This window comes from Magallana gigas, chromosome 3 (genome assembly GCF_963853765.1).
Source record: "Magallana gigas chromosome 3, xbMagGiga1.1, whole genome shotgun sequence".
Taxonomy (NCBI): Eukaryota; Metazoa; Mollusca; class Bivalvia; order Ostreida; family Ostreidae; genus Magallana; species Magallana gigas.
The window spans coordinates 40,843,252-40,857,600 of NC_088855.1; the positions used below are offsets into that span (position 1 = coordinate 40,843,252).

General features: G+C 37.1%; 1 protein-coding gene across 2 annotated transcripts in view; it reads left to right on the forward strand.

Annotated features, from left to right (window-relative positions):
- LOC105329380 (uncharacterized) overlaps positions 1-14,349 on the forward strand; it is a 52,212-nt gene that overhangs the window by 30,333 nt on the left and 7,530 nt on the right. For both annotated transcript variants that reach the window (XM_034443379.2, XM_066079776.1), the window contains exons 43-72: positions 317-431; positions 623-759; positions 940-1,054; positions 1,895-2,043; positions 2,267-2,381; positions 2,466-2,596; positions 3,085-3,199; positions 3,477-3,658; positions 4,003-4,117; positions 4,473-4,636; positions 4,798-4,912; positions 5,313-5,500; positions 5,705-5,722; positions 5,815-5,926; positions 6,179-6,294; positions 6,620-6,676; positions 7,007-7,121; positions 7,417-7,649; positions 7,983-8,097; positions 8,535-8,710; positions 9,063-9,180; positions 9,347-9,570; positions 9,662-9,776; positions 10,068-10,336; positions 10,760-10,874; positions 11,108-11,337; positions 12,321-12,432; positions 12,852-13,099; positions 13,531-13,653; positions 14,001-14,129. In XM_034443379.2, the coding sequence (XP_034299270.2) occupies positions 317-431; positions 623-759; positions 940-1,054; positions 1,895-2,043; positions 2,267-2,381; positions 2,466-2,596; positions 3,085-3,199; positions 3,477-3,658; positions 4,003-4,117; positions 4,473-4,636; positions 4,798-4,912; positions 5,313-5,500; positions 5,705-5,722; positions 5,815-5,926; positions 6,179-6,294; positions 6,620-6,676; positions 7,007-7,121; positions 7,417-7,649; positions 7,983-8,097; positions 8,535-8,710; positions 9,063-9,180; positions 9,347-9,570; positions 9,662-9,776; positions 10,068-10,336; positions 10,760-10,874; positions 11,108-11,337; positions 12,321-12,432; positions 12,852-13,099; positions 13,531-13,653; positions 14,001-14,129 (4,266 nt within the window). The remainder of the gene's footprint in view (positions 1-316; positions 432-622; positions 760-939; positions 1,055-1,894; positions 2,044-2,266; positions 2,382-2,465; positions 2,597-3,084; positions 3,200-3,476; positions 3,659-4,002; positions 4,118-4,472; positions 4,637-4,797; positions 4,913-5,312; positions 5,501-5,704; positions 5,723-5,814; positions 5,927-6,178; positions 6,295-6,619; positions 6,677-7,006; positions 7,122-7,416; positions 7,650-7,982; positions 8,098-8,534; positions 8,711-9,062; positions 9,181-9,346; positions 9,571-9,661; positions 9,777-10,067; positions 10,337-10,759; positions 10,875-11,107; positions 11,338-12,320; positions 12,433-12,851; positions 13,100-13,530; positions 13,654-14,000; positions 14,130-14,349) is intronic.

The window sequence follows — 14,349 nt, forward strand, 5'->3', positions numbered from 1 at the left end:
TGAATTCTTTTTAGAGGCTTTGGTTATTTTAATAAGTACATCGCTCAATGTCTTGCATATATTAATGTTAAATAGCACATTCAGAAATGTGTCAAATCAAACATATACTAACCTGTCAGACAACTTATTTCTGACAGATATCGTACATGCTTAATATATGTATAATACATTTAGACTGTGTAGTTGTTGAATTCATCCTTAAAAATCATTACCTTTACCCTAAATATTGCATTTGCTAAAATAATTTGTAAGAATTTATTACTGTAGTAGTGCAATGTCGTAATTGATAATTGTTTGATCTTTGACATTGTTTCAGGATTCTGTGAATACAAAGGCAAGAAATACCACAAAGGAGACACCTGGGACGATGCCTGTAGCTACAAGTGTGAGTGTATCGATGAAGCATCAGGAGCCTACACTTGTACAGAAAGGTCAGTCTGTGTTTCCTTACGTATAGTAGAATTTTCTAATGTAAGAGTGATGAAAGCTGTTTGTAATAAAAAGTTTTTTGTCATGATAATTCAAGAAACACTAGTTTCAATGAGACTTAATTTCAATATAAATTTTGGGAAATTACCCTCTTGGGATGCCCCTGAATTCAAGCATGGGCTTTTATTTTTAGATGTCCAAGGTTTGCTACCTTGCCCCAGTCTTGTTTCATGACTACTGACCCCTATGACCAGTGCTGCAAGATTCCTACCTGTCCCAGCGCACCTACACCAGGACCACTGGGCCCAACACCATCACCCACACCCAAAGGTAATGATACGCCTAATATGAACATATCCTACATCCTATTCCCACTCCTATTTATCTACATGTATTTATTTTGTAGTGCAGAAACCTGGTAAATGCATTTAAACTATAATTTTGAAAAGCAAACTTAAACTGGACTTCTTACATGAATATTAATGATTTGTTGTACTTTTGCTTGACCAGATGTTTGTATGTACAATGGCAAGGCTTACACCCAGGGCCAGAAATGGTCGGACAAATGTGACAAGAACTGTGTCTGTGACGATGCCAAGCAAGGCCTTTATACATGCACTGACAGGTACACCTTGTGTAATCATGCTTTATTTAATGTCTTTTTAAATTTTATACAGTACATGAAAATACATCACAAAGAACTATATATGGTAAGAGTTAAATTTGGCCCCCATAATTCGCCATTTTTAAAGTGTTTCGGGTACAATAAAATGTTTACTAATTTTTTAGAAGAGTTGATATAAAATATATTTTTAATCTATTTATTTGATTTATTTGCACACACTGGCAGTATATGACGTCAGAAGTGACGCCATTTCTATAATTCAAAAATCAGCCAAAAATTGACATTTTTCTTATCTATTTACGAATGGGAAATATAGAGCGCATGCTTGAACAAGGAAATTTTTTTTTCACTTATTAGTCTTGGCTAGGTACATCTCTGATTAAAATATTTTATTTGTTCAAGAATGCGCTCTATGTTTTCGGAAGGAAAAACTGCTTGAAAACAAGCTGTTTTACGCTTAAAATGCAAAAATGGCGGGAAAAGGTTGTCTTTACAATGTCATATTTCTAAATTGTGGGCACTTGAATCAAAATGAATATTATGTAAACACATCACATATATATCTGTACTAAGAAATTAAAGAATAATAGTAAAATGATGATGTTCATTTTAGGGGGCCATTTTAGGCCCTTATCATATATAGTCCTTTTATTACCTTTCTTTCGTTTAATTGATGAAATCAATTTCCTCTATCAGAAACTGAGTTTTGTAATTTTACTCATATAAACCAACAAAGAGGATGGTTCAATGTTAAACAAAATCCAGATGTGAAATCAACACCAAAATATGGTTTGTACTAATTATAGAAGACTAAACTTGGAATTTGCTTATCTATAACAGATGTCCAAAATACGACAATGTTCCAAGCTCCTGTGTGATGGTGGCTGACCCCAATGACCCCAACTGTTGCCAGGCACCACAGTGCAGCAACGTCACCGCCGGCGTTCAGGGAAGTATCACAGGAAGTGGTCACCCTCCAACGGTCAACAGTAAGTACAGAAATAGTTGACCTTGTGTACAATACTCGCAATCAGTTTTTCTACACATTGATGTCTTTTAGCATGATTTGGCAATACTGGTAGCTTGCCAAGTTGAAGATCTTGTGATGATCTCATTGATGTCAATGTTATAAAATGCATGAATTTCATTGAAAAGAGGCTAAAGAACCAAAATAAATTTTAATTAAAAGAAAAATCTATCTTCTTTCTTCAGATATGTGTTATTACAAGGGATCCCTGTATCAGCAAGGACAGAGATGGAGGGATGGCTGCTCTTATGACTGTGTGTGTGATGATGCCAACACTGGCAGATACACTTGCCATGACATGTAAGGACAGCAGAATCTATAAAATATGGTTTTCTTATTCAGGGTGTGAATGATACTTCTATTTGTACATTGATGTTATTTCAGCTGCAAGCGATTCCCCAGTCTCCCCTCCTCTTGCCGTTTGGAGATCGACCCAGCCAATCCTTGCTGTAGAAAACCCAACTGTGTGAACCCCACCCCAGCTCCAGGCATGACCCCGACCCCTCCCCTCACAGGTAAAAGCAATTTATCATTTGTTAAATGATGAAGTGTGCAAAGAATGGCTTCAGGCCTTTCTATAAACCAAAATTACCAGGGCATAAATCAAGTTACAAAAATTTGATGTATGCATTATCAAGAGAATTATCATTATCATGGGTATGCTAGTATTTTTGTTTGGCAAAAAAAAATTATACTGTACACTGGGAAGATTTGCCCATGTTTAATTTTTTGCCCCTTTTACAGTCAATGTTATTGGCAAATTTAAGACTGGGCGAACTCTAACATCTAAATTATCTCTCTTTAAACACAACTGTGCATTAGTAAATTCAAGGCAGGGCAAAATTGTTTGCAAATGTAGAAGGGTGAAAATTGCACAGGGCAAAAATAACATTGTATACACAATTCTCACTGTAAAATGATATGTGGTACTAGGATAAACATTTTATTTTAGATAGCGTTCTTTGTCCTGTAAAATTTATTTCTCATATATCTCTATTGACAGAATTCTGTCTCTACAATGGAGTCATAGTCAAACAGGGTCAGGTTCTCCGAATGGGATGTGACAAGACCTGTCGATGTGATGATGCCAAGAGTGGACAGATCAACTGCCAAGACAGGTATTAATGAAATCGAGAGAGTCTTGGATAAAACACACAGATAATTATGCAGAATCTTAATATAAAAAAAGGCAGTTCAGTTATTCTTTCTCACATCTTTGCTAGCCAAGGGTTTTTGGTCCACTTCTCTCCCCATGGTTTATAGGGAGCGGAGTGGACCAAAACCCTTGGCTAGCAAAGATGCTTTTCCAGAGCTTATAACATTTTTCCTGAACTAAATTATATGATTGGATTGCACTGTCCTGCTCATAAACACCTGCTTGATTTCTTTCACCAGATGTCCTACCTATCAGACCCTGTCCCAAGGATGCACTCTGGTGACAGATCCCAAAGATCCCTGCTGCCAGGTGCCGGACTGTTTGAATCCCAACAGCACTGATCCCAACACTATTGTGACGGGCGTTCCTGGGACAATAGTTGTGTCTCCTCAGACTGGTACATCAGTCAACGGAAACAGAAGTAAGCCATTTTGTATCCAAGAGAGAGGGGTGTCTTTTTCAAGTTGTAAACAATAAAATATTTGCAAGATGGATTATTCTTTTGTTCTTTCCCTCCCCTTGACATTTACACAATCCTGAGTAGCCAAAGCTAGTTTACTGTGTAAATTTTAGAATTTGGACTAAGTAGAGAAACAATTTGCAGATATTTGTGTTGTCATATTATGCAAGTTTTATAAAAAAATGATGCTGTTTTGAAATTTTAGTTTACCAATGTAAAAGGTCAAGACTATTTTAAAGTGGTATGGAAACTAGAGTTAACATTTGAATGCAGATAAGATTACATATCCATATATTTTATTTCAGATTCCTGTGTCTACAAGGGTGTCTTTTACAGTCAGGGACAGAAGTGGGATGATGGCTGTACATACACTTGTGAATGTGTTGATGCTTACAAAGGACAGTACAGATGTACTGAGAAGTAGGTTTTTAAGGACCAGTTCTGTAGTAATATATCACTTGGGAAATTTTATTCTCTTCTCTTATTGATTACATGAGAGGTGCAATGCACATCTTAAAGTGTGGAGTCAGTGTTATGTCATATCAGAGATATAAGAAATATTGTAGATATATGATGAAATTTGGCAAAGTTAAAATGTAATGTATATTAAAATATCAATTTTCATGGCTCTATAAATGAAATTAACCTTTTATTCAAATTTTTGTTTGTTGCTTATTCAAAAGTGCATATGCTCGGTAATTTGATGGAGAACATGTTATTAATAAAGTATTTTTTTATTACCGGTTAATCTGAATGTGTTGTCTGGAATTCTCAGGTGTCCAAGATACGCCAAGCTTCCCAGCTACTGCACCTTGGTGGAAGACCCAGCCGATAAGTGCTGTCAGAAGCCTTACTGCACCCCTATCTTCACCCCTACCCCACCTGCACCCCTCCCAGGCAGCACCACCCCCACCCCAATTCCTGGACCAGCTGAGCCCAGTAAGTCTATGCATAAACAATTCTGATTGCTAAATTTAATAGCTTAGACTTTATTGCTAGTCAAAAAATATTTTTCCTTTGATAAGTATATAAGCTTATTTGAGGTGGTTTTAAGATCCTTGAAGTGGGATCTAAAATGACTTTGTTTGTCCTGGTTACAGAGTACTGCTCCTACAAGGGGGATCTGTATCAACAAGGTCAGCTTTGGTATGATGGCTGTGATTTGTCTTGTCGCTGCGAGAACTCTACCTCCAATTTGTTCCGTTGCCAAGAAAGGTAGTATATTAAGACCGTTATCAATACATGTACAGTTAAACACGCTTATAACAAAGTGCCGGGGATGGATGATTTTACTTCGTTATAAGTGCAATTCGTTATATCCGTCAAGTTTACAGCATGTAAAAAAGTCACCGGGAATAAAAATCACTTCGCTGTAAGCATCAATTCATTTTAAGCATGTTTGTTATAACCGTGTTTTACTGTACATTTATTAGGTATTATTGAACAAGTAAGAATGATCGACTGATTCAGAAGAAAATTATTTTCTGATATTAAATAACATTATACTGATAAATCACATAATGTTTTATAGGTGCAGTCGAAAAATCATGAATGAGAAATTTAAGAAATTTCATGTATCAACTGGTTAATAATAAATTTCATTTCTCAATCACAGATGTGCTGTATTTAACAATGTGCCAGTGTCTTGTTCCCTGGTCCCCGACCCCTCTGATCCTTCCTGCTGTAAGATCCCATCTTGTAAATCAGCCGGTACCACACCACTGGTAGGAATCAACACCCCACCAACCACCGTGGCCCCAGGAGTCATTACTGGAATAGGGAAGATCCCCACTCCCTCACCAGGTGTGTATGTCAACCACATGTACAAATATTTGGATTGACCCAGTTCCAAAACTAGGACATTTAGAAAGCAGTTGAAATGACAATATTATTTTGACTTAGAGTTTACTTATTTATTTACAAATGCAAAGATCAAATGAAGAGAGGTAGATTATGATTATCCAGTCTTACATCTAAGTGATCCTGTTATTTTTTTTCTATTTCCAGGTCTGCCTCCACAGTCAGGTAAATTGAAAACTTAATTCTGTTTTATGAATAATCAAAAGACACGTTCTTATTCATGAACTTAGAAAACAAATTTTGATTTTTATTGCCAGGATGTATTTACAAGGGAACTAAGTATTCCGCTGGGCAGAAGTGGGATGATGGCTGTGACTATTCCTGTGAATGTGTCAATGGAATGACTGGCCAATACAAATGTACACAGAAGTAAGGCTTCTATCTTAATCAAGCAAACCAGAGCAAAGAAAATCAATTTTTTTTTTCTAAAATGTTTTTTACTTTACTTAAATCACAGGATTTGTTCTCTTTAAATAAAGCAGATTTTTACAACTTTTTTCAAATAAATAAATTGATGTCTTTTAAAGAAGTAAAGAAAGATTGGGGAATGGTATCCCTTTAAATTATTTTGTCTGTTCTAGAAACTAGAGTTATAGGAACTTGTTACATTTTGTTTGACAGATGTACAAGATACATAGGACTACCTCCTCAGTGCCAGCTGATCACCGACCCATTCAACAAGTGCTGCAGGATCCCATACTGTGACTACTCCAAGAACCCCACACCCAGGCCAATCAGTAAGTGGCACACCTTTCTGGGAGCAGTAACCATTACTGTAAACATATTGCCTTAGTATTCATGTGTATATTATTAAACGTTTTTGGCAGAATGTGGCTTCTGCAAAATCAAGTACTATACACTTGTATATCAAACATGTACGTAAATAAATGGGTTCATTCAGAAAATCCACGCTAACCTGTCGAAAATCTTAATTCTGCCAAATGTAGTACATGCTTAATATGAATAAATATAATATTTTCAGTATATACTTGCTTTAATTGCATGTAAACGTGTATTTCTATGCTTTAAACTTTAAATAATTTGATAATTTTTTTCTACCAGTTCCTCCAACTCAACAGCCTGGACAGCCCATTCCAATAACAGTCGCACCTGAAACAGGTAGGTTATTGTTGACACACCTGACACAGGTGAGTTGTTATTGACACACCAGACACAGCTAAGATATCACTGATCAATCTGAGACATGTAAATCACCTGTGATGTTTGAAAAAGTTTTTTGGTTATCTGTATACCTGAAAAAAGTTCTACCATCACCTTGACATTGGTTAGTATTTCAAAGTACTGACTACACTGTATTGTTTGGATATTGTGGGGTTTTTTTTTTTTTGGGGGGGGGGGGGGGGGGGGGTAGGTTGCTGTGATTGTTTATCAAATTGAGGACTCTTGTTATCCAAGTTGATTACATATGGCCCATGTGAATTATTCCAGGTTTCTGTAGCTACAAGGGAGTATACTACACTCAGGGTCAGACCTGGTCTGATGGCTGTGACAGAAATTGTCGCTGTGAGGAACCTTCCAAGGGACTCATCACCTGTACAAACAAGTGAGTCTTCTATGGGGTCTCAAAATAAGGTCAAATATACATGATAGCAGTAGTAAGTTTATTAAAAAAAAACATGAAGAGAAGAATATGATGAAGATCCATGGTTGATTTGTTTAATTCATATGACAATTGACATTTGAATAGTTTCAGATAATATTTCTGTTATTTTTCTGGTAATTGTAATATATTGAAATCAGAGATATACTGAGTATGTATCATAATGGTCTTAAATCATCTGCTCAAAGTTTGTACTCACATAAAATAAGGAATCTACAGTACATGATGTGTGTCATAGGTGCAAGATATTCAACAACCTGCCAAGCACCTGTCGTCTGGTGACGGATCCAAAGGATGCCTGTTGTCTGGTTCCCGACTGTAACAGGTACCCCACCCCTGCCCCACCCCTCCCACCACAGCTGGGCATCACCACCACACCAGTTCCTATTGTGGTTCCCACCAGTGTGGCTGGCTCCTTTACCGGATCTAACCAGTATCCCAATGTAGGCTTTGGTGGAACAAGCAAACGAAGTAAGACAACTGTACTTTTATTGCTTCTCTGAAAGATTTGGGAACTTTGTACATTTTATAAGTTTATTAACTACATTGTTATCTAGTTAGGTTTGACAGAAGCCACGGCTATTCTGTAATGAAAGTTACACTTGTACTCTCAACGGAAAAAAAATAAACATTTGCATATAGCTGTGTGACTTTCATTTTAAAATGAGAATTGAAATCTGACAGATTGCTAGAAACAAATGATAAGTGTAACAATATTCATGAACAATATGTTCTCTTGTTTCTTTGTTGTCATTCTCAGCTTGATTGAAAACTATATGGTAATGTGTTGATTTTTTGGTATAGATGTATGTGTGTACAAAGGAGTGATCTACAACCAAGGCAACACGTGGACTGATGGATGTGATTACAGCTGTGAGTGTATAGATGCTGAGAAGGGTCTCTACAAGTGTACAGACAGGTAAATCTGAAACAAAAATCTCTCTTGAATAAGGGTCTCTGCCGGTAGGTAAATCTTATACAAGCCTCTTTGCAAGTGTACAGACAGGCAAATCTTATACATGGGTCTCTACCAGTATACAGAAGGTAAATTTTAAACAAGGGTCTCTTTCTGTATACAGACAGGTAACAAGGGTATCTAGCAGCATACAGACAGGTAAATCTTAAACCAGAGTCTGTATCAGTATACAGACAGGTAAATCTTAAACATGGGTCTCTACAAATGTACGGACAAGTAAATCTTATACCAAAGGTTTCTATAAGTTTAGGTAAATTTTACCTATAAATAAATAGATATCTATTAATGTCTGTTACTATGCATTGATGATCATGCTTATCACTTTTTTCTAATATTGAGATTAGAAACTTATTTCAGTAATTTAAACTGTGATGTTACAGATGTCAGAATTACTACAACCTGCCACCACAGTGCTACAAAGTGTACGACCCCAATGACAAGTGTTGTACCATTGCTAAATGTGACTTCAACTACAATGCCACCACCCCGGTACCACCCACCACTCCTACCACTACCGCTACCACTGTCCCATCCATCTCCACCATCAAACCCATGGGTGAGTCCACCACATCGCAACCATTTTGAAAATATAATTTTGTCCATGGCTACCAGTATTGCTAGAAAATACTGGAAACCTGTTACATTTGGCCATTTATTCAATTTAGCGGTTTTGATGGTAAATGGCTTCCACTAAATCAAGTACATTGACAAATGTCTCATATATATAATTATATATATGCATATAAATACATGTAAGTACATTAGGAAATGCACAAAATGGAATCTGACTTGTTGAAAAAACAAATTCTTTCAAATATAGTACAAATATAATACATGTACTTTAAAATACACATACTCTTGTATCTGAATTGTGCATTTTAATGTTGTTAATATCACTGTATTTTCAGACCAATGTCTCTATGTTGATGGCAGTCTCTATGCTAAGGGAGCCACATGGAATGTGGGCTGTGATTATGTCTGCACATGTGAGGACCCTACCACCAACAAATACAAGTGTAATGCCAGGTCAGTATCTAGCTGTCTACATGTGCACATTACAGTGTAGGATCATTTTTATACAAGTTAAATATCAAATGTAAAAGAAGGTCAGTATTCAGAACTATACAAATGTGATCCTGGGTCAGTACATGTATTTTCTTTATGAAGACTAATTGTCCCTCCTGTTTAACAGATGCCAGGGCTATTCTGGTCTCCCCTCTGTGTGTACACTTCAGCCTGACCCCAATGACCAGTGTTGTGAGAAGCCTGACTGTGGATCCTACACACCTTCCATCGATGGACCCATCACCCCCTCACCGAATGCACTAAACATCTTCCCCATTGGAACACATAACAGCTTCACCGGTACAGGCTGGCAGCCAGGAACCTTCAAACCCCCCACCTTTGGAGGACGCAGTAAGTTTGTCTCCCAATTAATATGTGTAGTTCAGTTGTTGTAGGTTATAACGTTAGGCTGTCTATACTAATATATGTGTTGAATTTACAGATGTGTGTATTTACAATGGCAACATCTACAACCAAGGCCAGTCCTGGGATGATGGCTGTAAATATGTCTGTACTTGTGAAAATGCAAATTCTGGTGTTTACCGCTGCACATCCAAGTGAGTACATTTTGGAACATCAATGATGTTAATTAAAGTTCCCTTTTGGCCTAGCTTAAAAACACAATAATCTATTACTATAATTACATATTGAATGATCAATAAAAAGCTCTCAGTTTTAAAATTTATATTGTAATCTTCATATATTTAAATGTTTCTTTTTAGACAGTGATTTCTACTTTTCATCGAATGCTTAAATATTCTATTTTGAAGTTATATGCTCCTAACCTCTTAGTTTTTATGGACACTGATTTTCACTTTCTGATCTGATGCTTTTGCTCATCGTTCCAGATGCCCCCATTTCTCTCAGTCCCTCCCCAGTTACTGTCGCCTGGTCAATGTACCCGGTCAGTGCTGCCAGTCCATGACCTGTGACGTCCCAGGCTATGGAACATACAACCCTATCCCTCAGCTGAACCCCACTCCTGCCCCAGGAAAACCCCCCGGCTCAACCATGCTACCTCCAAACACCAACATTCAGATTACAACTCCGGCCCCTGTTAATGTCTTCCCGGGACAAGGATACCCAATCAACTCCGCACAGATTCCTCAGGTCACCAGTGAGTCATATTTGTTGTGCTCATTTCTATTAAAATGAAATAGTGGATAAATACTGAGAACAAATGTATGTGTGAAAAAATTAATCCATTTCATAAGATCAGTCAAACAGAATCAACAGTATGCTCAGTTCACTTCAAAGTTTAACACTTGATGATAGTTTCTTGGATTACAATTAGATAATATTTTAATGAAATGTTTGCATAGAAGGCAATATACTTGAGAAAGTTGCATAAATGCAACTCAGACATGAGTCATCAGCATATCTGGATTCTGTTGGCCATCAGTTGTACAACATCAGAAATTGGAGTCTTGCATGGCTTCAATTTCCCTACCCACTTGTATCACAAAGTTCACAATGTCTGTTTGCTGATTCCTGGAAACTTATCCAAAGAGTTAATCCTGGTCTGTTTGGTAATTTTCAGATCAGTGTATCTTCCAGAACAAGGTCTACAACCAAGGGGAAACCTGGGATCAAGATTGTAAGTTCTCCTGTGTATGCAAGGATGGTCGGTCAGGATACTTTGAATGCAAATCCAAGTAAGCACTCCTTTGATCCTGCAATTCATCTTTTGTGTGTCAGCAAGTTATGATAATTTGCTCTTCAAAATAACAGATAATTGATAAATAATGTATGAAATTGACACTTCATCGAATATTTTGTAGTGAAAAAACCCTTTTTCTATGCTTGCCTGCAGATGGTATTCATTTTCATCAAGATTTCCATTTCTGTTAACAGATACTAAATAGTGTGTTATGTGTGAAACTTTCAGATGCCCGACATACAAAGACATTCAGAAAGCCAACTGCTTCAGTGTTCAGGCGACTGGTTTGAATGGAGATTGCTGCGAGTCCATTAAGTGTCCAGACAGCAATGGAAACATTGTTAGTGTGGATCCAAATCATCCCAGCCAGTTCCCCATCTATGGAACATTCCAGCCTGGCTACTCCGGATTCCGACCCAACTACAAACCTCCTTCCTCTGGACTGACTGGAAATTCTAGTGAGTGAAAAAAAAAAATTACCAAAAACATAAATGCACCGTATAAAGCTGAACTAATCGATTGTGCAGTGATTGATGGTGTCCCGATAGGGCTTTTTGCAAAAGTGTATCAGCATTATCATGCTAGTGCATAGTGACAATGTGCTAGCGTGTAGTGACAAGGTGCTAGTGCATTTATAACAACGTGCCAGCGCATTGTCTACGACACGTCATCAAGCTAACACAATGCCATTATGCTAACACATTAATGCAAATTCCTTGATTTGGTTGTATATTACCAATGAATTGGTGATCAATTACGATTGAATATTATTGATAATAATTTATCATTAGAAGAGGACCTCATCCGAGAATACCTCTTCACCAGGCTGAAGCTAGCAGCCACTAACAGCTGCCACTTAACCGTCAAAGCTAGCAGCCAATAAGAAAATTCACCAAAGTACTGAGAGTACTAGAACATGCTAGGGTGTTGTTCTTAATGCGCTTTTCCCACTTCGCACATGCTCAATGTATTTTTTCCTGTCACAACTTCCTAATAAGATGAATATTTGTGTTAGTGTGTTAGCATGATGGCGTGTTGTGTGTTAGCTTGACAGCCTGTTTTAAAAAACGTGCTGGCGGGTGTTACAATTGCGCTAGTGCAATGTCACTAATGTATCATTATTAATGCACTAGCGCATTGTTTCAAATGTCCCGCTAGCGTGTTGTTCCTAATACACTTTTACAAATGGCCCTATCGGGACACCATAGTAATTAATATTTTTTTCTCAATTTTAGCACTGAAAATTTTTTTTTAAATAATGTTATACATTACTTCTAAATGTTCTATTTATAAAAAAGTTATTGATATATTTACCTCATACTGTTCATCATTCCCTGTAGTTTACCAATAAAAAAATGTTCATATTCTGCTCATATGTGGTTGTCGCATATGGTACATTTGTGAAAAGTTATGTATAGGTACAAATGGTTTTCCATTGTAGATGGCTGTGTATACAAGGGTGTTTCATACGCTGTGAATCAGAAGTGGGACGATGGCTGTGACTTTAGCTGTACATGTACAGACAGTTCAGGCCTCTACACTTGTACCTCAAAGTAAGCCACTCCTAGTGTACAATTCTTGTTATTGTGATCTTAATATAGTGCGTGACCAATTGCCAATAGATAAATAAATAAAGACAAGCCTGACTTCAAAGATATATGCCTGGAATCTTTTAAGTACCGGTATCTGGTTGCTGAGAAAATGTTTTTTCAACCCGTTAATGTCTAAAAACTATAGTATAAATTAATCTATTAGCTTATGCTGAACTTGGTAATTTATTTGTACAGACATTCAAAGTTATGAATGAAATCAACACAAAATTAGCATATCATGTCAGGACAAAATTTGACAGAATTCACCTTTTGACATTTTTATATGGGAATGGAAGTCATTTATCTCACACAGAGAGTTATCTTTCTTGTCAGGGTGATAACATACCTTAAACTGACTAGTAACAATTGACTTTCTACAGATGTCCCACTTACACTTCTCTGCCGTCGTACTGTCATTTGGAGGCAGTGACCGGACAGTGTTGTAAAGTGGTTCGATGTGGCCCCGCAAACTCGGTCACCACCACCCTCACCACACCACACCACGGACACACAGTGGCGGGCTGCCAGGACCTGGTCTCGGACTGCGCTTCCTATGGACACTCGGCTTGTACAGGGACATACAAGGACTGGGCTCAGAGAAACTGTCCTGCCTTCTGTAACATGTGCCGTGAGTATTCGCTCTTAGAATATTGGAGTGTATTGAGATCTTTTTAAGTTTAATAGTTGTGTGATTTTTTATATCATATACTGTAAGCGTAATACATTTGGCTGTGTATTCTATTTACCATCTTAGGCGGAAAACGGCGTCCGCTAAATCAAGTACATCGCCAAATGTAAAATATATAAGTAGATAAATAAGTACATTTGGACATGCCTAAATCAAATCCATGCTAACTTGTTGAAACATTGTATTCCGCCAATTATCGTACAAGCTAAATATGATACATTTACAGTAGTTTATTTCTGTTTTTGATATTCAATACTGATAATTGTTAAGGAAAGGTTATAGTTAGTGGAGATTCTTAACATAATAATCCTGAAACCTTTATTCCACTTAAACACTGCACAGTACTTTTGATATTATATTGATCGATACAGACCACAGTACGGTGACTACACCTCCTCCCCAGTGTAATGACAAGAGCCTGTGTACCAGCCTGGCCTTCAAGCCTTGGGCTCAGCAGAACTGTCCAAACTTCGACCAACTTTGTCAAGGACCAAGTAAGGCTTTGTCTGTCTGTTTCACAATTTTTTATGTCAGGAGCATTTACAGTGGTACCTAGAGCTGTCCAAAAATGACCATGACTTATGAAATATGAAGTTTTATCTGAATGCTCATTATAGCTTGGTGCATTCAAAACAACTACACATTTAACTATCATTAAAACTTATTATTAAGGAGCATACAAATTACCACTGAGGAAAATATTTAACATTCAAATGAAAAGTTTCTTTTTCTCTGTAACAGATGCCAGCAGCTTGCAAAAAAAAAAAGCAGAAAAATAAATGATAAGAGTATTATCTGATATAATGATATATTAACTTTGTGGACTTGTGTGATTTTGCAGCAACAACATCTGTACCATGTGTAGACAAGGACTCACCCAGCTTGTGTCAGTCAGCTGTCACCAATGGCTTCTGTTCTCAGTTCGCCTCAGTCAGAGACAGATGTGCCAAATCTTGTGGAGTTTGTACAGGTATTCATTGTCTGTTGTAAATACCTATAATCAAATGCCAGGAACTGATATCAGATTAAAGAAACTTTTATTTTTTTAAAAAGTCGAAAAGTATGTGATATTATAGCAAAATTTGATGCTTGCGATTTTCTATCCTTGCTTGTTTGACACAAAAGAGTGTAACGGAGAAATTGAGTAAATTAATGGAATCTACAGTATTTGAATTACCGCAAACCAACTT